This window comes from Hemicordylus capensis, chromosome 1 (assembly GCF_027244095.1).
Source record: "Hemicordylus capensis ecotype Gifberg chromosome 1, rHemCap1.1.pri, whole genome shotgun sequence".
NCBI classification, from domain to species: Eukaryota; Metazoa; Chordata; class Lepidosauria; order Squamata; family Cordylidae; genus Hemicordylus; species Hemicordylus capensis.
Genome location: NC_069657.1, coordinates 376,207,609 through 376,234,300, shown reverse-complemented (window position 1 = coordinate 376,234,300; position 26,692 = coordinate 376,207,609). Strand labels below are relative to the sequence as shown.

Sequence of the window (26,692 nt, the reverse complement as noted above, 5' to 3'; positions counted from 1 at the left end):
GAGTCCAAATTTTTATTGGAATAGCAGTGCTGGGGAGGGGCTGTTCAACCTTTTCCCTGAGACGTTTTCCTGAACAATATATTCAGTTCATTTTCCCCACAGGGGCCAATAGTAGGTTTGGAGGAGATCTAAACTGGAAAAACTGGAAGAGCCAATTAAAAAAAGTAGTCAGTCTGCACGTGGTCTATGGCACACTGACCAAGATCTAAGGAGCTCGATGAGTGCTCCTAAGGCATTTCTGCACAAGCCCAGAGGGACTGTTAGCTTTTCTGCCTGGCATTCATATTACATCAAATACTTCTCAGGAGAGTCCCCCAACCTACAAAAGTATATTTTCAGATGGTGTTAATGGGGGTTTGAAAAGATGTGTTTGAAAGTCTGAATAAACATAGTATTAATGTTAGTCAGTGCTACTGACCAAAACCAGTCCTTACTTTAATGATAGCAATGTCATCCTTGGAAAATCTGCACAGAAGTGTAATGGAAAATGCAAGTACTGAATTTGCTATTTCTCTTGGGAAGTCATTTAAGCTGATCTCTCCGTGGCTCAGATGATCTCTAACACGTGGACCTTCTTGGTGGTTCAGGAAATCCCAAAGAAATTCCTGCAGAAATACTGTATGTTAATAGGACCAGAAATATACTTCCAGATAACCATTAAACATTATTTTGTGTTAAGATTCTAGATGTTCATGGTCATGATCCAAAGGAGGGAGATGTATACAAGCTGGAGCTTTGCTTCAGGTTTTGGTGCAGGAGACCCCACAGCAGAACAGATAAGCTCCTTTTTAAACTGAATACAGTGATCTGTAGTTAATACAGTTGTAATGACTACTGTGGTGAAAATAGCAAGCAACACTATGGCTATGCGTGGGGTTCTCTCCTTCATATGTTTGTCCCTTTTTTGGATTATAGGTCAGAACAGCTCTTCTAATGTAGCTTACACTATAGTATAGCACCAGAAAAATGAAAAAAAAAAAAAAATCCCGACACGTTTTTCTGCTTGCTCAGGAAGAAGCTTGAGAACTGCTATAGGTCTCACTCTTGCACAAATGTTTGAAAAACTGCAAAATAATTATTTCCCTTGTGCTCACAGTTGCCTGGATCTAACCCTGGTTTTCCCCCGCCCCCCATTTTTAAGCTGTGCAAAATATTACTTTGTAAAATTCCAGATTCTTAGTCCCTTGTAAACCTTGTGACTTTTCTGAAAAGAAATGAGTGGGGGAAAGACCGCTCTGACATAGAAATGACAGGGCAACAGAGGTTACTATGTTGGAGACTAAGGTTTGTCTCACACCAAGGGTGAATGATGTGTTGACTTGTTGTTCTATACTATAGATTGGCTTCTCTGTTAAAAAGCCAGTCTGAAGCCTACTCTGGGAAGAGCAGAAGCAGCTTCAGGAGGTGAGCAAGCTTTTCTAAACAACATCTAGCCTTTCCCCACTTCAAACTAACTAACAGGAGGAGGGGAGGTTTTGACGAGCTGGTTTCTCTTTAAGGGATAAGTCCTATTTTCCAGGGCTAGCGAACTCCTGTGTTTCTGTTTGTCCCTGCCTGGAGGGAGTGGAGTCAGCTAGGGCTGGGGGAGGCCCCACTTTCCTTTGACATTCCTTTGGTCCGCATCCTGTGTCTCAGTTTGAAGCCTACGCTCTACATAAGAGGTGAAGGCCCCAGAGCATAGCAAACAGGGATAGCAAACAGGATGTTGCAGATTTGTGGGAAGTGTGTGGGGCAGCCTGGAACAAACCCCTGTGATTCACAAGAAGAAGAGAAGGTAAGTACAAATCCCTCCCTCCTATTCTAGAGAAAGGCTGTCTGGACAGATAAATAGCTGTCCATTACAGCTGAGACCTATCCTTCTAATATACTTTCTCTAAATACTGTAAACAGCCAACAAAACCACTATGAAGATAGAAAGTCAGCAGGGGAGGAAGCACTTCCCAGTATATTGCACAGAGTGCCATATATATATGACTATTTGCTCCATGGGCAAAGGGATAAATGGAGAGTTTTCACAATGGAGGGAAGTAAGAAGTGGGGTCCCCCAGGGATCTGTAATGAGACCGGTGCTTTTAAATTTATTCATAAGTGATCTAGAAGTAGGGGTAAGCAGCGAGTTGACCAGATTTGCAGATGATACCAAAATCTTTTGGGTAGTGAAATACAAAACAGATTATGAGGAGCTCCAAAAGGATATCTCCAAACTGGGTAAGTCGGCAATAAAATGGCAAGTGCGGTTCAATGTTGGCAAGTGTAAAGTGATGCACATTGGGACCAAAACCCCCAACTTCAAGTATATGCTGATGGGATCTGAGCTGTTGGTGACTGACCAGGAGAGGGATCTTGGGGTCGTGGTGGACAGATAGTTGAAAGTGTCGACTCAATGTGTGGCAGCTGTGAAAAAGGCCAATTCCATGCAAGGATTATTAGGAAGGGGACTGAAAATAAAACTGCTAATATTATAATGCCCTTATACAAAACTATGGTGCAGCCACACCTGGAGTACTGCGTACAATTCTGGTCACCAAATCTAAAAAAGGACATTGTAGAACTGGAAAAGTTGCAGAAGAGGGCAACCAAGATGATCAGGGGCCTAAGAACACCTTCCTTATGAGGCAAGGCTACAACACCTGGTGCTTTTTAGTTTAGAAAAAAGATGACTGTGGGGGAGACATGATAGAGGTCTATAATATCATGCATGGTGTGGAGAAAGTGGATAGAGAGAAATTCTTCTCTCTCTCACATAACACTAGAACCAGGGGTCATTCCATGAAATTGGTTGCCAGGAAATCTAGGACCAAAAAAAGGAAGTACTTTTTCATACAACACATAATCCACTTGTGGAATTCTCTGCCACGAGATGTGGTGACAGCCAACAACCTGGATGGCTTTAAGAGGGGTTTAGATAACTTCATGGAGGAGAGGTCTATCATCGGCTACTAGTCGTAGGGCTATAGGCCACCTCCAGCCTCAAAGGCAGGATGCTTCTGAGTACCAGTTGCAGTGTACTCAGGATGCCTCTGAGGTACCAGTTGCATGCCCTCAACTCCTGCCTGTGGCTTCCAGTGGCATCTGGTGGGCCACTGTGTGAAACAGGATGCTGGACTAGATGGGCCTTGGGCCTGATCCAGCAGGGCTGTTCTTATGAAAGTGCACCTTGATCCAACTCAAAGTGAATGAGGGGAAAAAATTAAAGCCAAATAACACATTTGCTTGCTTTTTCCCCATCGCAACAAATGCTTACTAAGAGTAAAGTTTTCAACATTAGAGCCGGTTTGCCAAATCTGTCCCACAACTGGCATTCTGAGACCCCACTGCTCTTTAATGTAATTCTTAGAGCTGCCACATGCCACCCACAGATTTTTTTCAATTGCTCGTATCAATGTATTTGCACATATGCAGGTTTAAAGTAGTATCTTCTACAGCAGGGATTCTCAACATTGGGTCCCCAGATGTTATTGGACTTCAACTCCCATAATCCCCAGCCCCAGTGGCCTTTGATTGGGGATTATGGGAGTTCAAGTCCAATAACATCCGGAGACCCAGCGTTGAGAATCCCTGTTCTACAGTATCAAAAGGTAAAAACCCTGCCAGGATACAACAAACAAAAATCCCAGTAAAACCAGCAAAGGTGACAATCTTATCAGTACTGTTGCTTCCGCAATCATCACCTTATTTTAAATTATCCCATACTTAAAATACCCAGGTGTTTTTTTTTTTTTTTTTAATATTATTTGTAAATGCTGCAAATATTCAGTCTATAACTGCTTGCTTCAGAGATACATGACTTGAAGACATACTTATACCTTAAAGTCTGCATGTCCCTAAATAATAATCTGAAGAAGCCAAGCATTAATGTTTAAAACAATATGCATTATTCTGAAACACCTAATAAGGTATGGCGTTGCCAGTTCAAACTCCCCAACTCCATGGTCTTACCATTGCTGGTTCACCAAGAACTAAAGGAAGCTGATTGACTTTTTCATTACTCAACTGTTTTGCTAGCATCTAGATAGGAAAAATAGGAGATATAAATGTAAAATAAGAGATATGAATGCAGTCTCTTGCACAAGAGTGCAAGTGCACAAATACTTAAAAGTTGAGTACCTGCCCTTTGGGAGCACAACTTATGTCGACAAAGTATTTGTGCTAGACCACTACCCGGCGGCAGCACGAGCCCATCAGAAACACTTGTATAACACTGCACAACATACGAGCTGACATTTCCAAGTTAGAAGTATATGATCAGTAGGCAGGACTGTAACTCAGTAGATGGAGAGGCCTGACTTTCCTACATGAGAAAAGGCAGGCAAAACTGTCAGGATTTGTCTACTTGCTTTTAAACTGTTGATACTAGGCTGCACCAGTGCTAGGGTAGTGGCCACAGTGTGCAGAAGCAATTCCCTAGCACCACTTGCTGAGACCCACTCTCTAGAAATGACTGGAGCCACTGCAGAATGATACCTTCCATGCCCATCTTTGCAAGACAGTCTAGAAAGATAGTATTTATTTATATTTATTTAATAAAAAATTTCTTGTATAGCGCCACCTCCAAAGACTCTACGGGGTGAACAGCAGCTGTATGGCTGAAAATTATTTTTAAAAGCTGATGAGAAGGCCAGAATAATCAACAGGACACATTCCTCTGCCCATCTCCCAGTTCTAGCCATCCACTATGGTGGTCAAAGCAGTCTCCATCCTAAACCAGGTCAAAAGCCAGGATCCAGATAATGAGTTTCATCCAGAGGAACTTGCTCATGGATAGCATATTGGAGATTGGCCAATAGTTGTTCAAAGTAGTGGAATCTAAAGAAGGTTTATTTATAATGGCCTCACTGCCACCTTTTTCGAAGCCACCGAAATAGATTCATTTCTTAAGGTACTATTAGATTAATTCAGCCCATCGACTACCACCCCAGCAGATCTAATAATCTAGGATGGGCAAGGATCAACAAGGTACATTTCAGGACCAGGGTGATAAGATGCTATTAAGTCTAAATCACTGGGTTAGATATTAACTGGAATGTATTATTTATAAAAGAATGTGAGGCTCCCCCCCAAAAGATTTAACACTTCATTCACAGGACTGATTTTTTAAAAAAAATGCTGCCTGTTTGTGAAGCGCTTTTCTATTATAGCCTTTGGAAGATTCTCAGAGTACTGTATTTATAAATGAGATTTTCAAATTTTCCGAGGAAGGAAACCTTCATTTTATATTTCTCTGCACTTCAATTTCATAGTTATCAGCTAAAATAAATGCAGCAATTGTACCATTGTAAGAAGTATTCAGAAAAATCACATGGTTAACTTACCTCATCAAAAGTGGTGTAGAGAGAAGATGACTATAAAATATAAAATATATATTTCATTATTATCCCTATATTTGACACAGAGATGCGCTCAAAGCAGTGTACAGTGGCATATACTTCCCCTGCTAAGTGAGCAATGAGGCACCTTTTTAAAGTGGTGATTCACTTTATTTAGCAGGGGGAGAGCAACTGGCCCTATCCATCCCTAGCACAGCATACCTCAGTGGCTGTTGCTAGGGTCTGCCTTATGTTTCTTTTTTAGATTGTGAGCCCTTTGGGACAGGGAGCCATTTTATTATTTATTTACATCTATGTAAACCAATCTTGGAACTTTTGTTGAAAAGCAGTATATAAATATCCTTCATATTTGTACAGCCTTACAAGGGCAGAGAAAGAGCTCCGTCCTTGCAAAGAACCAGTAAACTAGCTGCACATGAAGCTTGGCTTGCAGCACTGCACAGGTGGATGAGAACACTATTTTCACTTCTCTCCCTGCAAAAGATCCTTTCTCTGAGGATCATATAGCCTTCAGCTTTCCATTTCCCCAAAACTAATACATCAAAGTTAATGACACACAGCACTTAGCACCCTACAATCTTAAAATAAATGTTACATAGTATCACCTATTAAGAGGGCATAATCAAAGTAATTGCAAATGGAAATAAAGGTGACGAAGAAGGGGGAAAAGATACCTCAGCTGTCAGTAGTCTGCTTGGACATTTATTAACTGTGGTGAAAAGTAACCTAAGTCCATTTTCCAGCTGAGGAAGTAGAAGAATAACACAGTCTGCATACCTGCAAGAGAAATATTATGGTCAGATTGATTTCTAATGCACATTGCTCCCATTTCATGAAAAACTGGTTTTCTTTTTACAAACACTTTTAGCTTCTGAATTATTCTAGATTAAGAATGAGCTTCATCTGTGCTGGGATTCATACTAGGGATGTGCACAAAATAGATTTTTCATTTTGTTTCAAGCTTGAAACAAAATGCAGATGGCCAAAACGTTTCATTGAAACAGTGGTCAACCTGGTGGTTTCAACAAACCTCAAAACATTTCGAGTGTTTCAGCCATAGGGAACAATGGGGAAACTTGAAACACCCCCATTGTTCCCCATGGGTAGCTCCTAGGGATACCAAAGTGGGTTGGGTGGTAGGGCATGATGGGTGCTAATCAAATTGGATTATTAGGTTTGCTTAATATAGCAGTCTATGACAAATATTAATGCTGCTGGCCAATGAACCCTGTAAATGTAATAGATTATGCTCTAGATCAGTTAAAATCCATGTGACTATTAGGTTTTTTTTCTTTTTCTTTTTTAAGTCTGGGAAAAAAAATACTGTACAGTTATTACCTGTTTTGTCTGAACGAGGTTAGTGCAGTAATCCAAAAGGGTAACATGGTTCTTAATACAATACTAGATTTTATTACTAATTCTTCAGCCAAGAAAAACAGTTCATGATTAAGATCTACAAAGCAATGAAAACGGAACGTGCATTGGAGGATAAAGCTTTGTCACATTTGATGGAACAGGAATTATTCGAAGTACATTTTCGTGGCGGAGAAATCTCAGACATTTCTTATCAAGATGATCATTCTACCATTATTATTATTATATTAAACAACTGAGAAAGAAAAGAAATCCCTTGTGAGGTTTAACAGCCCAGTCTTATGCACATTTACTCAGAACTCAATCCTAGCAAGTTCAATGGGACCTTCCCCTAAATAAGTTCACAACTCAGTCTTGCCGACTTCAGCAAGTGCCCCTGACCTGATAGTTGCCCTGTCCACTAGTCCAGGGACTGTGCTTATGAAAAAATAAAGCTTCTATTTCCTTGTCATATTTTTCTGAGGAAGGGTGTGTCCTACACAAAAAAAACAAACATAGGGCCATGTTACAGTTTCTGTTTAAGCAAGCATGCAAGTCTCTGTAAATGTACACTTAAAAACTGTAAAGTATGGATGTGTCAAACACGCATTTGCAAATGTATCATCCAAATATGTTATTGAAGAGCTGCGATTGGCTGTTTCCTGTTAAATGTAGACTTGGGTAAAACTTGTGTTCACCTCCACACAATGTGTGAAATTAGGGCCATTTCACACATTGTGTGGAGGTGAACACAACTGTTTCAAAGGTTTGAATGCTCACTAGATCTTAAAAGCCATGCTGTTTTTAACTATCAAACTTTTATTAAAACATTCATGAAATCTGGATAGCTGTGTCAGGATCACACTCACTATCTCTCTCCTCACAGCTGGCTTCATTGCATTCAGTAAGCTTGAGTCTTGTGAAAAGCCCTTTTGTGCACAAACACTAGAGTCTACAGATTTGGACAAACCTCTTTAAAATAAAACAGAAAATCTTTAAGGAGCACAATAGGTAATATTAAGCCACCACAAATGGCTGGCCATAACATATGTACCTGAAAAAACATGCAGCTCCTTCAAGTTAGTGAAGGCTATATAAGGTCGATGGACTAAAGTAGACGCAGTTTGCAGAAGATAGTTCTTTAGCACTTGTCCCAATCCTACAGTTAAAAAGAGCAACATAGAAGAATATCTAGGAGAAAAATATGATATACAATAAAATTAGAAACATACACAGGCAGGTCCATTAAAAGAGGCAACTCTCTATGTTTGAGAGTCAGGATTATTGTAAAGATGTTTAAATGTAGATTTCATTAAAATGCAACTATCTAAAATTTAGCTATAGTCACAAAAAGAGGAAAACTAGTTTCGTAGAGGCACTAGGAAAAATGGTCTCTGTGTAGTCCTCTTTTTGCTTTTTTGAACAGTTTTTGCCTTTCATTTCCATTATTAAAATCTTCCCTTCTAAGAGATAAAGCTACAGGTTTCTCAGGAGAACACTTTCTTGTTAGGCTAACTGGAACTAAAGACTGAAAGAAAAACAGTGCATCTGGAAAGGAGTTCATTTCCACAGTATCACTGAAAAGCAGAGCAAGGTTCTGCTGAAATTTATACCGCATGCTGGCTTGTCATTGATGATCCCCGATTAAATTCTCACTCTCTTAATTCCTGTAAAAGATAGTGAGGCTGTGAACACGAACAGCCCTAACTGGGTAGGGCTTCTCGTGTGCAGCGCTGGGATCAAGAGCGATCTTGGCGCTGCCTCCCCCGGCAGCCTGAGGTGTTTTTTTAACTCGGGCTTTTACCTGGGTTAAAGGGTGTAAGGGCACCCTTTACCCCAGTCCATATACTCAGGCTGCACACCCACATCCCCCAGTGCACTGTGCTTGTCGCACGGTGCATTGTGAGATATCTGGAAGCTGGGTGTCCTTCCCCTGGCTTCCCTGCTGCTGCGCTGCTCACCAAGGCAGCACACGTCTGCTAGTGTGGTGCGGCAAGCAGAGCTTTAACTGTGGGTTGTGTGAGGGAAGGCAGGAGCGATCCTACCTTCCCCCTGACCACCCCTGGCTCTGAACAAAGAGGTAGTGTGCAGTAGAGATGTGCAATTCAAGTTGACCTCAAATAGAAACACCCTCAAAATAAAGGGCCTGATTCGGGGTTGAAGAAAATCACCCTTGATTTGAACCGAATCAATTCAGGTGATTTGAGCTCCATTTTGAAGCCAGTTTTTCCAGGGAGGGCTGGTCTACCAAATGGGGTTGGCAGGTAGACCAGCCCTCTGCTCTGGACTTTGCACGTCAGCCTGCCTCAGAGGACTGGTCTACCGGGCCAGTCTGTCATTTTGAGACCCGTTTTTCTAGGGAGAGGTGGTCTACCAATTGGGGTAGACAGGTGGATCAGCCCTCTACTCTGGACTTAGCTGCTTTACCAGCCTATCCTTTGGCCTACTGGTGCTGCTGTTTAATGCCAGATCAGTCCAGAATAAGATCTTTATTATCCATGATTTAATTGCGGAGGACGGGGCTGACCTGGTTTGTATTACGGAGACCTGGGTGGGGGAGCTGGGAGAGATTAGTCTTTCCCAGCTGTGTCCACCTGGATATTGAGTGCAGCATCAGCATAGGCTGAAGGACTGGGGAGGTGGGGTTGCTATAATTTATAAAAACTCAATTTTCCTCTCTACACCCCCTGTCCAAGTGAGTGCTGGTTCACAGTGTTTGTACCTGGTGTTGGGCTCTTGGGACAGATAGGGGGTTCTGTTGGTGTACCACCCACCTCGCTGCCCAGCTGTCTCCCTGCCTGAGCTCATGTAGGTGGTCTCAGATTTGGTGTTGAGAACTCTCAGGATGACTGTTCTGAGTGACTTCAACAACCAATTTGAGGCTGCCTTGTTTGGGGTGGACTTCAGGACTTCATGGCTGTCAGGACAACCATGGGGCTCTCCCAATATGTTGTTGGCCCAACACATGAATTGGGGCATACTCTGGATCTGTTTTTGTTTTTGTTTTAACTGGACGGGAGGATGGTGATTTGAAAGTGGGGGATATGTCATCTATGCCTTTGTCATGGTCAGATCACTTCCTTCTGAGGGTTTGGAGTCTTTGCGGCTACACCTCTCTGCAAAGGTGGGGGACCTAGAAAAAAGGTCCACCCCCCAGACACTGATGGACTCCAATCAATTCCTGAGGGCTCTGGGGGATTTTTTAGCTGGTATGGCAGGTGCTCCTGTCGAAGCTCTAGTTGCTCTATGGAGTGGAGAAGTGGCTCAGGGAGTTGACACAATCGCTCCCAAGTGCTCTCTCCCACAAAGCAGAGCCCATGCAACACCTTGGTACACACCTGAGCTGAGGGCGATGAAAGATGCTAGGAGATGGCTGGAATTTAAGCGGAGGAAAACTTGGGGTGAGTCAGAGTGAACACAGATTAGAGCTCATTATCGAGCCTACTCTGTGGCAGAGATGGAACAAAATAAAAGCATTTTTTGTGTCCATCATTGCATCCTCTCAATATCATCCAGCGGGGCTCTTCCGGGTGGTGCGGGGCCTTTTGAAATCTGGCCCTGAGCAGGATGCATTAGAACCCTCAGTAGCACATTGTGACGCATTTGCACAGCACTTTGAGGGTAAAGTCGCTCAGATTCGCCATGGGTTGGACACTATGGCTGATGCAGGATCATTGGGAGAGGTGCCCAGAGTAAAACCTGGTCTAGTTTTGCTGGAGGAGTTTCTATTATTGGTCCCAGAGTTTGTGGACAAAGTGTTTTGTTGAGTTTGGCCAACCACATGCATGCTGACCCTTGCCCCTTGTGGCTTATTAAACCTAATAAGGAGGGAATTCTTAGCTGGGTCCAGCAGGTTCTAAATGCCTCAATGAGAGAAGGAGTGGTCCCAGCTTCATTGAAGCAAGCTATTATTCGACCATTCCTAAAGAAACCCAGAGGATGTAAACAACTATAGGCCTGTGGCCAATATTCCCTTCCTGGGCAAGGTGCTTGAGTGTGTAGTGGCTGACCAGCTCCAGAAACTCTTGGAGGAAATGGACTATCTAGATCCTTTTCAATCAGGCTTCAGGTCTGGCACTGGAACAGAAACGGTTTTGGTCACCCTGAGGGATGACCTGTGGGGGGTGGTGAGGGGGGGGGGGGAGAGAGAGACCGAGTGCAACCCTTTTAATTCTCTTGGATCTCTCAGCGGCTTTAGATACCATTGACCATGACTTGAGATGTCATTAATATGTAGATGACACTCTGTTGTATCTCTTTTTCATCAGATGCAGGCGAAGCAGTGACTGTCCTGCTTAGATGTAGTCATGGACTGGATGAGAGTGAATAAGCTGAGACCCAATCCAGACAAGATAGAAGTACTGTTGGTCGGTAGTTCCTCTGCCTGGGTGAATTATGTCCATCCTGTTCTAGATGGGGTTGCACCGCCCTGAAGAGCTAGGTTCACAGTTTTGGGATGCTGATTGGTCCAGCACTGTTGCTAGAGGCTCAAGTGTCTTTTGTGGCTTGGAGTGCCTTTTATCAGCTTTGGCTGATAAGCCAACTGCAACCATACCTGGACAGAAATAGCTTGGCCACAGTTACTCATGTGTTGTGTGTTTTTATTGGATATTTTAATGTGTTATGTGGATGTGTTATGAGCTTCCCAGAGAACAATTTGTTATGGGGCAGCTAAAGAATAAAGTTGTTTATTATTATTATTATTATTATTAGCAGCACATCTGCCGGCCTTAGAGAACTGGTCTACCTGGTAGACCAATCCTTCAAGACAGGCAGACGTGCTAAGTCTGGAGCAGGGAGCTGGTCTACCTACCAACCGCAATTGGTAGACCAGCTCTCCCCAGAAAAATGGGCCTCAAAATGATTTGAGTGATTTGAGGTTGATTCATTGACAGCCACCAAGCTGGCTGTTTTCAACAAATCAATTCGAGTTTTTACAATGCAATTTGAGCTTGAACTGAATAGCAAAATTTGATTCTTACACGCTTCTAGTGTGCATGACCTCAGTGCCTCTTGAATGATGAACTAACTTTCCCACAGATAATTAGAAAATCCTGACCATTGGTCTGTCCTTTTCCCTCATCATCAGTGTCTTTTTTCGTTTTCTTCAAAAGCTGAAATTGATTTTGCATAAATCCATCTAAGCATCATAGATACCTCACAAATTTCAGTATTAATTTGTTCCAGCCATTGACCATAACAATACCACCAATAACACTGCTAGTCATACCAAGAACATACTTGGAAAAACTGCTGTAAGCCACTGAACTTATGGGCTACAATAGGACGAACTATAAGATAAATACATACCCGCAATAAGAACAGTTTAGCAACAAATACTGCTTTAGAGCTGTAGTTTAATCCTAAACATGGAAGTGAACCCCACTGACTTCAGTAGAATTTATCTCTGTGTACGTTTGCTTAGGAAGCCAAATATCATTTAAGATATACCATTATGTAATGTTTGTTTTCATTGGTGCAGCTTAATTATTTACTTGCAAGCATAATAGGTTTAGAGATGTATGGTCTACATCACTACAGAAGAGTTTCTCAGATTGAAGACTGGACCATTGAAGTGGTTTTACAATACAACATTTTTATAAAAACTAAAGTGTCATCAAGGATTATTCAGGGTTCTGTTATCTTCTTTCGTCCCTTCCGCTATTCTTCTAGGTCATCAGCATTAGCTGGAGAGTGTTTCAATTTGGTCGAAACGAAAGAGAGAAACCAGATTGTGTTACATACTATATTGTGTTAGTTACACCTGATAACTGAGCAAAGAGGCACCTTTAAAAAAGTGGTGATTCTCTTTATTTACCAGGGGGAGAGCAACCGGCCCTATCCAACCGCAGCTCAGCATTTCTCCAGTGGCTGTTGCTGGTGTCTACCTTTATGTTTCTTTTTAGATTGTGAGCCCTTTGGGGACAGGGTGCCATCCTATTTATTTATTTATATCTATGTAAACCACTTTGAGAACTTTGGTTGAAGAGTGGTATATAAATAACTGTAGTAGTAGTAAATCTCATTGAGTTCAATAGGTTATAAGCAGCCTGACTGCACAGAGGAATGGAGAGCAATATAACACTTTCTTACTGGTCCAACTGTGTTTCTACCCCTACTATGAGTGAAGACATTAATCTGCAATCTTACTTCACAGGAATTTCTTGAGGCGATGCAAATCCATGCCACAAAATATTACGAAGATTTAGACCATCCGGAGACCCAATGAACACTCTCAGGACATCCATCTAATGCACAAAGAATAATTACTTTTTCAGGATACATTTATTTAAATTTGTTAAGAGCATTGGTGCCCAGGGTTGGAGGATTTGATATAAAACACAGAAACCTGCAGCCTGGTTGCAGTTCCTCCCATGTACAACCCCGTTAGATGGGCAGTAGGTACAAAAGGACACACTCACTTTGTCTCTGTGAAGCAATAACTGAAAGAGTCCTAACTTGCTGGCTACTAGGAACACTGGTTGTCTGCCAAGCCCAGCCAAAATTTGTGGACCCTTGTACTAACGTGTGCTAATTACTAAGCCCTAGAAATACTGATATTCTTCAAATTCAGCCACTGCATAAAAACAAAAGGTTTGTTTAGAAGGTGTAGAGATTGCCAAAGCAGTCACTTACCACAGATTGCCCAAAGATCATAGCAAGTTCTTGAGATGCAAGCAAGTCTCTTAGAAGAAAGGGACAATCTTTGCCAATTAAAAAGAACACCTATAAAATCAGAACAAGATATTTTATTTTCTTCCCCAAACTTGTAGCAAAATCAAGTAAAAGCCTTCTCTGTAGCACACCTCAGTTGTGGAATGCCCTCCCTATTTCTGCATGACTACCACTCTATTATTATTCATTTTCTATGTAAACCACTATGAAAACTATTTCTTGGAAAAGCGGTATATAAATACTAGTAAAGTTGTGCCCTTGAGTCAGTGTCAACTCCTGGCGACCACAGAGTCATGTGGTTTTCCTTAGTAGAATACAGGGGGGGTTACTGTTGCCTCCTCCTGCACAGTGCGAGATGATGCATTTCAGCACCTTCCTATATCGCTGCTGCCCAATATAGGTGTTTCCCATAGACTGGGAAACATACCAGTGGGAATTTGAATTGGCAACCTCTAGCTCACTAGGCAAGTTAGTACTAGCACCTATACTGATCTCATTTTGGTGCCAGGCAACGTCATTTTTATTCATCCAGGCTTTTAAGTATTTTAATGCTTGTTGATGTTTCCTCTGGTTTTATTATTTTTTGCTGTTTTTAGTTTTAATGTAAGATTTATTATTAGTCAGTCTTCATAAGCTGCCTTGGACATTTTATGGGGAGATGGGAAACATACACATTAAAAAACCCAGTTTCTCCCCCTTTAAAAGAATAATATAATGACCACAAAGACCAATTGAGGCTCTAGTTCAGGCCTGCTCAACTTTGCCCCCCATCCAAGCTGGTTTTGGACTACAGTTCCCATAATTCCCAGCTGTAGTGGCCAATAGCCAGGAATTATGGGAGTTGTAGATCAACATCTGCATGAGGGCTGAAACTGAGCAGCTCTCCTCTAATTTGATTTGCCAGGAGCTTTCCCAGACAACGGGCTTTACCATGGGTTTACTGTGAGTTCTAATTTGCACCCCAAAAAACTATGCAAAAAGTGGATATTTTAACCCTGGACATAAATTGGGCTAGGCTCTAACACACAATGAAAAAACCGAATTGTGTGTGAAGTGCTCCGCGATATCTCACATGGACTTCAACAAAAATCCAGACGATTCACACCCTCCATTATGGTAGAGAAGTGAGCTAAAAGCCATGTCTGAGAATACTCCAGATAAGAATCTATGAAGTGGACAGGATCATGCCCAAGTGATCTATGATCTTAGGCACTGAGCCTTAGGCAGCAAAAGTGGGCTAATCTTGCCCAGCTCACAAGTGTGCAGATAAGGGGGAGGGAAGGAGTGATACTGCATTCATCAGATGAAGACAATAGCCTGGGTCAAAAGAATCACACAACTAGTTTGGTATGTCCAAGGGAGTTTTGCACTTCTGTTCCTTGAACAGCAGCCTCCACCCCAAGCCACAGGGCAAGTCCAAACAACAAGTCCAAACAGGCACCCAATCAATATCTAAATAACAAAGTACATTAGCAAACTTCAAGGATCAATGACAATGACTTTAATTGTCACAACTCTTTGTCTTTTAATGTTTAACAGTCTATTAAATAGGACTTTTAAAAAGACTTTCCCCATACGTGTTATGTAGTTCCCAGAAGAATAATTAAAAATATACAAACCAAAGATCACAGGTTTTAGTTTCCATGTCTGTCTGTCAGCTAACTAAAACTGTTTTTTTTTTTTTTAAATGAGGTATACAGGAGTTTTCCACAAGCAATAAAGAGTCTGTCTTTTCTGAATGGTATTCCAAATACAAATGTCCAAGGCTTGTGAACTTTAACTACTGTTGGATAAGTTTTAGAATATAGCACAATATCATCATGTCCTGTCATAACTGCAACACAAAGGTGATGGCAGACATTCAGATTAATACTGCACATGCTTGCTACATAGGACAGGCAATTTTCCCAATCTCTCCTTTCCTCTATAGCTCACTGTGTCTCCTGAAAATATGTCCCTGAGGATCATGCAACCTTCAGGGACATTTTTTGATAGGCACAGTGGGCTTCAGAATAAAGGGGAGATCCATGAAAATTGTCCCTTTTCTGTAGTGTTAATCTGGATGTCAGCTGATGATAACTTTTACATAGAGGAAGTTATGTTTAGATTATTGCAAATGAGCCGCAGGGAACTTCACACCACAGTTTGACATCCTGGTCTGCTAAATAACCAGAGTATAAATAAACCACAATAACCTGAGTTTGTATGTAATGTGTTTTAGCTAAAAGTGAAAGAAGTAGCTTTCATTCTCCTCCTCTGTGAGAAGGGAGAGGAGGGGAAGAGAGCATAAGCCCAAGGCTTGTTGTGGCTTATTACTGTAACACTAAACAACGGTTTCATTTTATGACTGAAACGGGCCTACAGTTAGAAAACTGAAATAATTTCATTTTGCTGTATGTAGGCTAGGATGATCTAAAGCTTTTGCATAGCAAAAAGTGCCCAGCTGTGGGGGGCGGGGGGATGTTTAACCTAAGCAACTACTGAACATAATTATACCCCAAATACAAGTATGTAAGAGGAGGAGACTTTGGGCCGTATCCAGACTACTTAGTCATGACTAAGTACCACAGAAATCAGTGAGACAAGTTTAAGTCCTAATTTCAATGGGACTTAGACATGACTAACTTAGTCTGGAACCTGCCCTTTTAGTGTAGCAATATGAGTTTAGTAACTTAAAGGATTGTTATAACAGAGTTACTTTACATAGCATTTAACACCTTCTTCACTGCCTTGATCAGATTACTTGGGGCTCTCTCAACTAAACACACGAGGGATGAAAGAGCACAAGGGGGAGGGAAATATGCAGAGCTGGCCCTTTCCCTTCACCCTTCTCCTTGATTTCTGCACAACATCCTCTACTGCCAAGTGGTAATGTGGAAGGAAAGCCCTGCTTAGCATATTCCTTCGTACTCCCATTCAGCCCACGAGACACCCAGCTTCAAAACTGCTCCAGCTCCACCTTCTCAAGGTAGTAAGTGGCACAGACAATATCCTGTGCGGGACTCACTCCTGCCCCTGGAAGACCGTGCAAACTGCATGCCCCAGCAAGAGTGTCTTGGCTGCTGTGCCATACTGCTGTACACCCAGCATGGTAGCAGCCTTTTTATACTGCCCTGCACACACAGAAAGTTGCCCCCTTGGTTTCTTCTACATTCACTCCTACAGTGAATTTGTAAGAAACCTCTCACTACACCTAGATATGGAAACCAACTGGTATTCACTTCAACCTGTAACCTACCAATCATTAGATGAAGAAGTGAAATGCTGATTTCTTGATTGCAAAAAGACCCTGTTAACCTAAAGCTTGGCAGAGTCTAAGACATTAGCACTTACATCACCCAAGGCTCTTTCCAAACAGGATGTAAGCTTCATTAAGTTGAGTGCCATTGTGGCAGTGTGCGGACTCTTTAGAGTATCAAACATTCCAATAAATATCTGTGGTTTGGAAGATAATAAGGAAAATAAAAAGTTGTGTGTCAGTTTTTCCAATACATTAACGTAAGAAAACAGACTAGTCAAGCAAGCTTATAAGTATAATTAAGTGGCAGAACAAAAACCGTGAATATTTGTGAAATTATCTGTTTAGGTATTGAAAGGAAAGTGTAGTCCTTTTCCATGAAAAAATGCACTGTGCTACCAATATTTTTATTTATACAGCTTATGAACAAAGCTGCTAGGTTGCAATCTGGAGATGATGCATTTTCCTTTAGGGCTACAAGGCAGCATGAGACAATGGAATTGCAGATTCTGCCTGTCTTTTCATCAGTCCCTTCAACTGCCTCCTCCACCACGGGCTGTAGCAAGCAGGAGTCAAATTCTGTCCTTTACTTTGCTCACATGGAGAAACTGAAAACCAATTACACTCTAGCAGGTTGCAACGATGCTTGTTGGTTCCTAGCTATTAGCCCATTCAGATAACACCTTAGAGGTCAGTAAACCATAAAGCTGGAATGGGCAAAAAGGCCACCTATTCCAGCAGCTGGCCACCAGATATATCAATTCACTCCCCAGTTCTGCATAAATAATTTACATAATCTTGATTGAAATGTGCCACAAGCAGAGAGCAAGTGTACTGCAGCCAGATGCCTACAAATCAGATAGCTTAAGATGACTCAAACAAGTATGCTAAGCCATGCACTACAGCAGTCACTCACGAAACTGTGTAAAGCAAAAGGAGTATGTCCATTGTATCTCTGAATGATTTGCTGCTCTGGCCTTCCAATTACGTTTGCTTGGCAGTGGGCAATTTTGCCACATCTCTGCATGACAAGTGATAGGTGATACAGGGACATGCCAGCAGAGGCATAACTATAGGGGGGCAGGGGGGGCACGTGCCCCGGGCGCCATCTTTTTGGGTCACGTGGGGGGTGCCGCCATGACCCCTGCCGGTCCAAATTTTTTTTAAAAAAAATTAATATATTTTTTTAATACAAAGTTCTCCGGCTCAGCAGCGTCGGTGCCCCCTCCCCCATGAGCGCCAGTGGTCCATTCCGCACCCGCGCTGTCCCCCCATTGCTTTGCTGGCCTGGCTGGTTTGGCGGGCGCCGCGGCGGGTGCCTTTCATGCATTGCTCACTGCTGCTTGCCTTGGCTGAGGCGCTCTGTCTGGAACTTCAGGCCAGCCACAGCCAGAAAGAGGCCCTCTATTGGCTTGGGTCTCTAGTCACGCACGCACACGCGACTCGGCCGGCATGCCAAGTCACGCTGCGCATGCGTACGGGTGCGTCCGTCCTCCCAGCTCGGTTCGCCCACGTGGTGGGCTGGTGGTGCGGTCGCGGAGGAAAGCGTCGTTGCTGGGGCTGCAGCAGGCGCAGGCAGGACGAGGACACACACGCCCATCGCTCTCTTGCCCCCGCCGTGACCTTACTCAGGCTTGCAGCAGCCAGGCTGCAAAGCACCATCCCCGCCAGGGCCCAGGCTCCCATCGCAGCACGTCCAGATGGCTCCCCGAGACACGGCGGCGGCATGGCCCCGAGCGACGCTGCGGGAGTGGGCGGGCGCAGCAGAAGCCGGCGGGCTCTAGGAAACTGGAGCCGAGGGGCCGCCTCCCTTTCTCCCAAGACGCGAAGAACAGCTTAACCCGGTCGCTGCACAAAACGCCCTCTGACTGAGCCTGCTTGATCTTCGCCGGTGTTAGCAGGACCGGAATCCTCTGCCTCTGTTCAGTTGGCAGTGCAGGGGTGATTGGATAGCAACCGGGCTACCGACCCTCCAGCGTTGGCCTGGTCTCCCCAAGAATCGGCATCAACCTCAGGAGGTGACTATTGAAAGGAATCCTGGCGATTTTAGCGGCTTAATATTGTGGTAAATAATGTTGGGGTGGGGGATAGTGTGAGTGAAAAAATCGGATCCCCAAGAATCCCTTTGGTCAGTGCTGGCAACCCTAACCTGGGCACTGGCTTTTCATTACAGACCAACATTTTGCTAAGTGGATAGAGGTGAGCAGATCAGTATATGTTTATGGGGAATTTTTTTTTAAAGGTCCTAAGGAATATATGGTTCTCTGAGTTAGAAATATTTTATTTCCTCTGTGAATGCTTGAATTTGTTTTTGGTGAATTCTAAATAGCCTCTATATTTAATCCCAAAATGGATATATGTATTTCTGTCTTCAAGGATTATGTTATATGGTTGGTTTTTAAATCCTGTGGTAGTCTCTGAATGTGTGGTGTGCACCTTCATGTTGTGTATGGTGTGTATACATATTGATGGAAGCATGTATTTAATCTTAGATTTACAAACCCACATTTAGCCATGGAAGTTTTGTTTACAAGTTTTGTTACAGCAGCACCGGGAAGACATTTTAAAATGCAAACCCAGGCAAATTGGATGAGGAGTTTGATTTGTGTCAATCATTACTCTTTTCTTCCATCGGCTGGATTCAGTATTCGCTGTCCTGATTCTGAGCCATGTGAAATCCGTCTGTTGATCCACAGGGTTGTTGTGAGGAAAAACCTAAGTATAATGTAGTATGTATCATCATTGCATCATAATTCTGATGTTTGAGACACAGGCCAACTCCACAGGGTTGTTGTGAGGAAAAACCTAAGTATAATGTAGTATGTATCATCATTGCATCATAATTCTGATGTCTGAGATACAAGTTTTCTGAAACATGTGTGTCAGTCAGATGTATGTTGGGGGGCGGTGGGGGGCAGTGGTGGGGGGGCGGGGGGCGCAATTTCAGTGCTTGCCCCGGGCGCCGTTTTCCCTAGTTACGCCTCTGCATGCCAGAACTACTTGTCATTAGAAAAAGCACACCAAGAAAACACAGGTGGGCTTCTCCGAGGGCAGGTAATTCTTAAACACACGAAGGATCAAACTAGACATGACTTTAAACATGTGTTTTTAGTTTCTTTCTAAAAATTCCAACAGGTGGCAAGCGGGGCATCCTAGATTGGTGCTATGGCATGGGGGTTAACTCCCTCCTGTGCTGCAGCCCTGACTGAAGCTATCTCTCACCAAAGCTGTCACAGGATGGAAGCTGCTGTGGGTGCCAATAGGAATTTGCTCCCTGGACAAACAGTAGTTATGTGTTTGTTAGGAGTGCAGCATGGGGAAGTGGGTTTAACCCCCCCTCCCCCACAGTCTAATCTGGATCAGCCTGTCCTATGGCTGTTATTTTAAGAAAATAAATACAGAAGGAAAAGGCGTATTGCATCTACTTTGAGCCTGAGTGTGAATATTTCTGGGCAAAAGAATGAATTTAACCTCAGCTCTCAGAAATTTGGCAAACAATACTGAGATATGGGGGAGGCAGAAATGCACTACTGTATTCTCAAAGGCTATTGTATCAATGTGTGTGTAGGGCATATTCACGTTAAACCAGCATGGCCATGCCTCCTCCTCCCCTACAACTACAACCCCACAAAAGCCTTTAACAATACACATGCATGGAACAAATAGAATTCATCAACTTATGTTAAAGCTGCCCAGATAACATGTTGGATGCAAGATCTATCCCTTGTGGTCCTTACCACTCCTTTTCTCCCCACCTCCCATTTAAAACTATAAAACTCCCTGTCCTTTTTGCTTTTCTTATTTAATACAGTGCTATGTATGGTGATAGTATTACAGTAACGATATTCTGAAAATGGAGCCACTTCCAAGCCATTTCCATCTTCAGTTCAGTTCAAACAGACTAACTAACTGACTAAATTAACTTCATACCTCTGAGCAGTTTGTCCACTGGAACCACATCACAAACTGATCTGTAAACTGCTTCATGGTGAGAGATTGTAAATGTAAGTGGACAGATTCACACAAAGGTCCTAAAGATCTCACACTTCTTACATAATCCACATTGTGATCTTAAAAAACAGGAAGTAAAACAGTGTTTAGTCAAGCAGAGGATCAATGAACCCACATTCTATAAACACCATGCTCCAAATTATGTCTCCCCCTCTAAAACAATCAAGGATCATGAAAACATCCCTTTTTCATAAGCAATAACTATGTAACAATAAGTAATTACTAGGGATGTGCACGGAACCACGGAGGCGCAGTCCGGCACCGGGGGGTGTCTTGCTTTAAGGGCGGCGGGGGGGGGGGGGTAGTAGTCATGAAACGTGTGGCGTGTGCAGTGGCGACAGACACGAGCACAGAGCGGCGGGAGCATGTGCGGAAGCTGCTTTTGCTTTTTCCGGGCAACGATGGGGGCAGGGGCGGCAGGGAGGAACGCTGCCGCCCCAAAAGCTTTGCTCAAAAATGGAGTGCTGGAGGGGGAAAAGTGGCCAGAGGGGTAAGTACTACCCCCCCCGCCCTTAAAGCGAGACACCACCCCCCGCCAGACCAGCCCAATTCCGAACCTTAAAGGCTGGGAAGAGCTGCTGCTGGCAGCGGCCCTTTAAATCCTGAATGGGGTCTGCTCTGCCCGCGCTCGGGAGCTAAACCAGCACCCCCGCATCTGACATCAGGCGTGTGAGTGGGTGTCAGAGCCACGAAGCGTGGCCCCTGATTGGGCGTGGCCCAGGTTCTTTGAACCCATTCACCCAATGGTAGCTCCGTCCCTGGTTCACACCATCTCAGACAGTCCACACACCCCCTCCCCAGCCAGTCTCCCCCTCAGTCAGTCGGCTGATGGGACTGGCTCCCATCAGCCAGTCTCCCGTCAGCCAGTCTCCCCCTCAGCTGGCCTGGGTTCTTCCTCCCCCGCCCCGCCTCCATTTTGGGGCTCTCTGTGAACATGGGCAGAGAGCCCCCCAAACAGCCCAATCTGTCATTCGCCACCTGTGTTGGCTATCTGCCTCTGTGGGGGGCCCTATGAGATGGCAGCAGAGGTGGTGAAACCTGCTTCTTTGGGCCTGCCTGCCGTCCAAATGACAGGTCCTGCGCCCTGCGCAGACGCAGATAATCCTGAAATGGGCCAAGAACAGCCCGACTTGTCATTTGGGAGGCAGGCAGGCCCAAAGGAGGTGGCTTCTCCACCGTCTCCGCTGTCTGCTTGGCCTTCCTCCTTGTGAGGAGGCCGGTGGTTGGAGCCGACGTGTACTCTCCCACTGGCTCGCAGTGGCACCACCTTTTCCTTGATCTCCCTCTCTCCTTGGCAGCTCTCGCAAGATGTGCCACGGACAACCAGAGATCAGCCACGGACCACCTTAACGTTTTAATATATAGATTGTGCTACTGTATATATTAAAAAATTACACTGGGGCGGGGGGGAGCCTGACCAACAGAGATGCAGATAATATACATGGCTTCACTAACTAATACAATGCCATTTAGAACACACACACCTGGTTCTCCATACTGTACGTGTTCTGTGATTGTTCTCCAATATACCTCACCATTATCAGACAGAATTGTACTAATAGCATGGCTTGCTTTTATCTCAAATCCAAGCTCACAAACCATGTAGTGCACTCTTGATGAAAGACATGTAGAGACAGGATTTACTAATGAAATCTGAAATGAAGAGGGGGGAAAGGTGGAACAGCATACAACGATGTAGTGCTCACTTACACAGATTCCCCACAGACATCAACCCTTTTTATGTTATATTCAATATAATAATTATATACCACTTTTCAACAAAAGTTCCCAAAATGGTTTACATAGATAGATAAATAAAGATGGCTCCCTAGCTCCAAAAGGCTCACAATCTAAAAAAAGAAAAATAAGAAAGACACCAACAGCAGCCACTGAAGGGATGCTGTGTTGGGGCTGGATAGGGCTGTTCTTATGTTCTCATTCTACAGAATGAATGTCAGCTGATTGGTTTGTTTTTTAAATGCCCAGAAATTTGTTAGTGGTTAGAGTGCTGGACTAGGACTGGGGAGACCCGAGCTCAAATCCCCATTCAGCCATGATACTAGCTGGGTGACTCTGGGCCAGTCAGTTCTCTCTCAGCCTAGCCTACTTCACAGGGTTGTTGTGAAACAGAAACTTAAGTATGTAGTACACCACTCTGGGCTCCTTGTAGGAAGAGCGGGATATAAATATAAAAATAAATAAATAAATTAATAAAATAAATTAAAGACATACTTTCTCTGCTTTGTCCTGAAGGAAGAAAAATTGTTTCTATAGCAAAAGGTGAACATGTAGATTGTTAGGAAAGTTGCTACCAAACTGAAGGTCTCTGCCTGAGGAGGGCAAAAGTAAATGCACTCATGTCAAAAAGGACTTAAGCCAATGTTTCTGGTGCTTCTGCTCACCAGTCAAATGTGGAAACTACTAATTATTATGTACATGGCACTTGTGAAAGACTCAGCTGGTCTCTACTTTTGCCCTTTCCTTTGCTTAAAAAACTAAGCAACTACCTCCACAATTCTATTGCCTGGAGAGGAGACTTCCTGGTTAATGTTATTCTTCTTTCCCCCCTTCCTTGCCCAGTAAATGTGACAGCTGCCTAAAGGAAGTTATAAAGAAATGAGATTTTAATGCAGCTGTGATTGGGGAGCAATGTGTGTCACACCTTGGCCACACACCCCCTCAATGTTTGTGCAGTTTCTAACTCAGATCTTGTGTAAAAAATGTGAACATTTCGAATTTGAAAGCGTTATATACATGTAAATACAACCAGGGTTATTATTCCCATATTTGGGGTGGTAAGAGAGAGTGGCTCATAGAAGCCCTGAAATGCTGCCCAGTGTTTCTATTCCCATATTGCAGACTGGAAGCTGAGAGTAGTTTACCACAGCCTCGCAGTTAAGAGAAGGGCTTACAGACAGTGGCTTTTGTCAATCCCTTTAATGTAGTCCACTGTAAATATTGTAGGTTGGAGTTGGGGATAAAACTGAGAGTGGCTTACAACGACCCTGCAATGTAGTGTAGTATTATTACATCCTAAAGCTGACAGAGTGGCTCACAATGGTATATCGCTTACTCTGCAGTATATCCAGTATTATTATCTCTGCATTAGCACTGAAGAGGTCACAAAGATCCTGTATCATGATTTCTATTAGATGGGAACCAAGACTGATAGCTGCTTACAACTTTCCAGTTGTAAGAACTCAATTTTTTTATTAGTGTAATACAACATTATTGATAACATCAAAATACATAAGAACAGCCCTGCTGGATCAGGCCCAAGGCCTATCTAGTCCAGCATCCTGTTTCACACAGGGCCCACCAGATGTCTCTGAGAAGCTCACAGGCAAGAGGTGATGATGTGCCCTCTCTCCTGCTGTTCCTTCCTCCCCTGCAACTGGCATTTAGAGGCATCTTGCCTCCAAGGCTGGAAGTGGCCTATAGCCACCAGACTAGTAGGCACTGACAGACCTGTCCTCCATGAATTTGTATAAGCCCCCTTTAAAGTATCCAAGCTAGTGGCCATCGCCACATCCCATGGCAGAGAATTCCATAGATTAATTATGTGCTGTGTGAAAAAGTAATTTCTTTTGTCGGTCCTGAATTTTCCGACCTTCAGTTTCATGGGATGTCCCCTGGTTCTAGTGTTGTGAGAAAGGGAGAAAAAATTATCTCTGTCTACTTCATGCATAATTTTATATACCTCTATCATGTCTCACAATAGTCGCTTCTTTTCCAAACTAAAAAGCCCTAGATGCTGCCGCCTTGCCTCATAAGGAAGGTGCTCCAGGTCCCTGATCATTTTGGTTGTCCTATTATGCACCTTTTCCAGTCCCTCTTAAGATGTGGTGACCAGAACGGTATGCAGTACTCCAAATGTGGCCACATTATAGTTTTGTTTAAGTGCATTATAATATTAGCATTTTTATTTTCAATCCCGTAATTAAAATAACACCATGAGCCAGCGTGGTGTATTTCCCCAATATGGGAATACACCACGAGCCAGTGTGTAGTGGTTAGAGTGCTGGACTAGGACCGGGAAGACCCGAGTTCAAATCCCCATTCAGCCATGATACTAGCTGGGTGACTCTGGGCCAGTCACTTCTCTCTCAACCTAACCTACCTCACAGGGTTGTTGTGAAGAGAAAATTAAGTATGTAGTACACCACTCTGGGCTCCTTGGAGGCAGAGCGGGATATAAAATGTAAAATAAAAATAAATGTAAAATGATGATCATGTAATTAGCTTTTACATGCCGCCCACAGAGTTGACACTTTCAACAAACTGTCCATCACAACCCCAACATCTCTCTCCTGGCCAGTCACCAACAGCTCAGACCCCATCAGTGTATATGTGAAGTTTGGTTTTTGTGCCCCAATATGCATCACTTTACACTTGCTTACATTGAACCACATTTGCCATTTTGTCATCCACTCACTCAGTTTGGAGAAAGACGTTTGGACCACCCCACAATCTGTTGTAGATTTCACTACCCTAAATAGTTTAATGTCCTCTGCAAATTTGGCCATTTGACAAGTCACCCCAACTTTTAGATCAATTGTAAAAAAATTAAAGAGCACTGGTCCCAATACCGATCCCTGGGGAACCCCATTTCTTACTTCCTTGCATTTTGAAAACTGTCCATTTATTCCTACCCTCTGTTTCCTGTCCTTCAACTAGTTACCAATCCACACATGAACATGTCCCCTTATCCCATGACTGCAAAATTTACTTGAGCCTTAGGTGGGAAACTTTGTCAAAGGCTTTTTGGAAGTCCAAGTATAATATGTTGATCTTTATCCACATGCCTGTTGACACTCTCAAAGAACTCAAAAAGGTTAGTGAGGAAAGACTTGACCTTGTAGAAGCCATGCTGGTTCTCCTTCAGTAAGGCCTGTTCTTCTATTTGTTTAACAATGTTGTCCTTAAGTAGTTTTCCATCAATTCACCAGGCACAGAAGTTAAGCTAACAGGAATGTAATTTTCCAGATCGCCCCTGGATCCCTTTTTGAAAATGGGAGTTACATTAGCTTATATTTAGTTATATTTCCAGTCCTCTGGCACAGTGCCCAGAATGTAGGGTCAAGTTACATATTTTTGCTAGATCAGAATTTTCACAATTTAGCTCCAAAAAGTTTTTGACAAAGTTCCTCATAAAAAAAACCTGAAAAAACTTAGCAGTCATGGGATAAGAGAACAAATACATGTGTGGATTGCTAACTGGTTGAAAGACAGGAAACAGAGCATAGGGATAAACTGAGAGTTTTCACAATGGAGGGAAGTAAGAAGTGGGGGCCCCCAGGGATCTGTACTGGGACCAGTGCTTTTTAATTTATTCATAAATGATCTAGAACTAGGGGTAAGCAGCAAGGTGGCCAAATTTGCAGATACCAAACTCTTTCGGGTAGTGAAATCCAAAACAGATTGTTAGGATCTCCAAAAGGATCTCTCCAAACTGGGTGAGTGGGCGACAAAAGGGCAAATGCAGTTCAGTGTTGGCAAGTGTAAAGTGATGCACCCTGGGATGAAAAAACCGAACTTCAAGTATACACTGATGGGATTTGAGCTGTCGGTGACTGACCAGGAGAGGGATCTTGGGATCATGGCGGACAGATAGTTGAAAGTGTCGACTCAATGTGCGGCAGCTGTGAAAAAGGACAATTCCATGCTAGGGATCATTAGGGAGGGGATTGAAAATAAAACTGCTAATATTATAATGCCCTTATACAAAATGACGGTGCGGCCACACCTGGAGTACTGTGTACAATTCTGGTCACCACATCTAAAAAAGGACATTGTAGAACTGGAAAAGATGCAGAAAAGGGCAACCAAGATGATCAGGGCTCTGGAGCACCTTCCTTATGAGGCAAGGCTACAACACCTGGGGCTATTTAGTTTAGAAAAAAGACGACTGTGGGGAGACATGAAAGAGTTCTATAAAATCATGCATGGTGTGAAGAAAATGGACAGAGAGAAATTCTTCTTCATAATACTAGAACCAGGGGTCTTCCCATGAAATCGATTGCCAGGAAATTTAGGACCAACAAACAGAGGTTTTTTTTCACACAACGCATAATCAATTTGTGGAATT

General features: G+C 43.2%; 1 protein-coding gene across 8 annotated transcripts in view; it reads right to left on the bottom strand.

Moving 5' to 3' along the window:
- ERMARD (ER membrane associated RNA degradation) overlaps positions 1-26,692 on the bottom strand; it is a 54,416-nt gene that overhangs the window by 13,327 nt on the left and 14,397 nt on the right. For 6 of the 8 annotated variants that reach the window (XR_008316492.1, XM_053297499.1, XM_053297518.1 and 3 more), the window contains exons 2-12: positions 22,089-22,257; positions 20,524-20,663; positions 16,689-16,790; positions 13,317-13,406; positions 12,831-12,928; positions 7,735-7,871; positions 6,666-6,780; positions 6,002-6,104; positions 5,313-5,342; positions 3,940-4,008; positions 435-605 (exon numbers count right to left, since the gene is read on the bottom strand). Coding sequence is in view for 7 of the 8 variants with exons in the window: in XM_053297499.1 (XP_053153474.1) it covers positions 435-605; positions 3,940-4,008; positions 5,313-5,342; positions 6,002-6,104; positions 6,666-6,780; positions 7,735-7,871; positions 12,831-12,928; positions 13,317-13,406; positions 16,689-16,790; positions 20,524-20,663; positions 22,089-22,257 (1,224 nt within the window). In the remaining variant the exon portion in view is untranslated. The remainder of the gene's footprint in view (positions 1-434; positions 606-3,939; positions 4,009-5,312; positions 5,343-6,001; positions 6,105-6,665; positions 6,781-7,734; positions 7,872-12,830; positions 12,929-13,316; positions 13,407-16,688; positions 16,791-20,523; positions 20,664-22,088; positions 22,258-26,692) is intronic. The other 2 variants (XM_053297511.1, XM_053297527.1) reach the window with 2 other exon arrangements.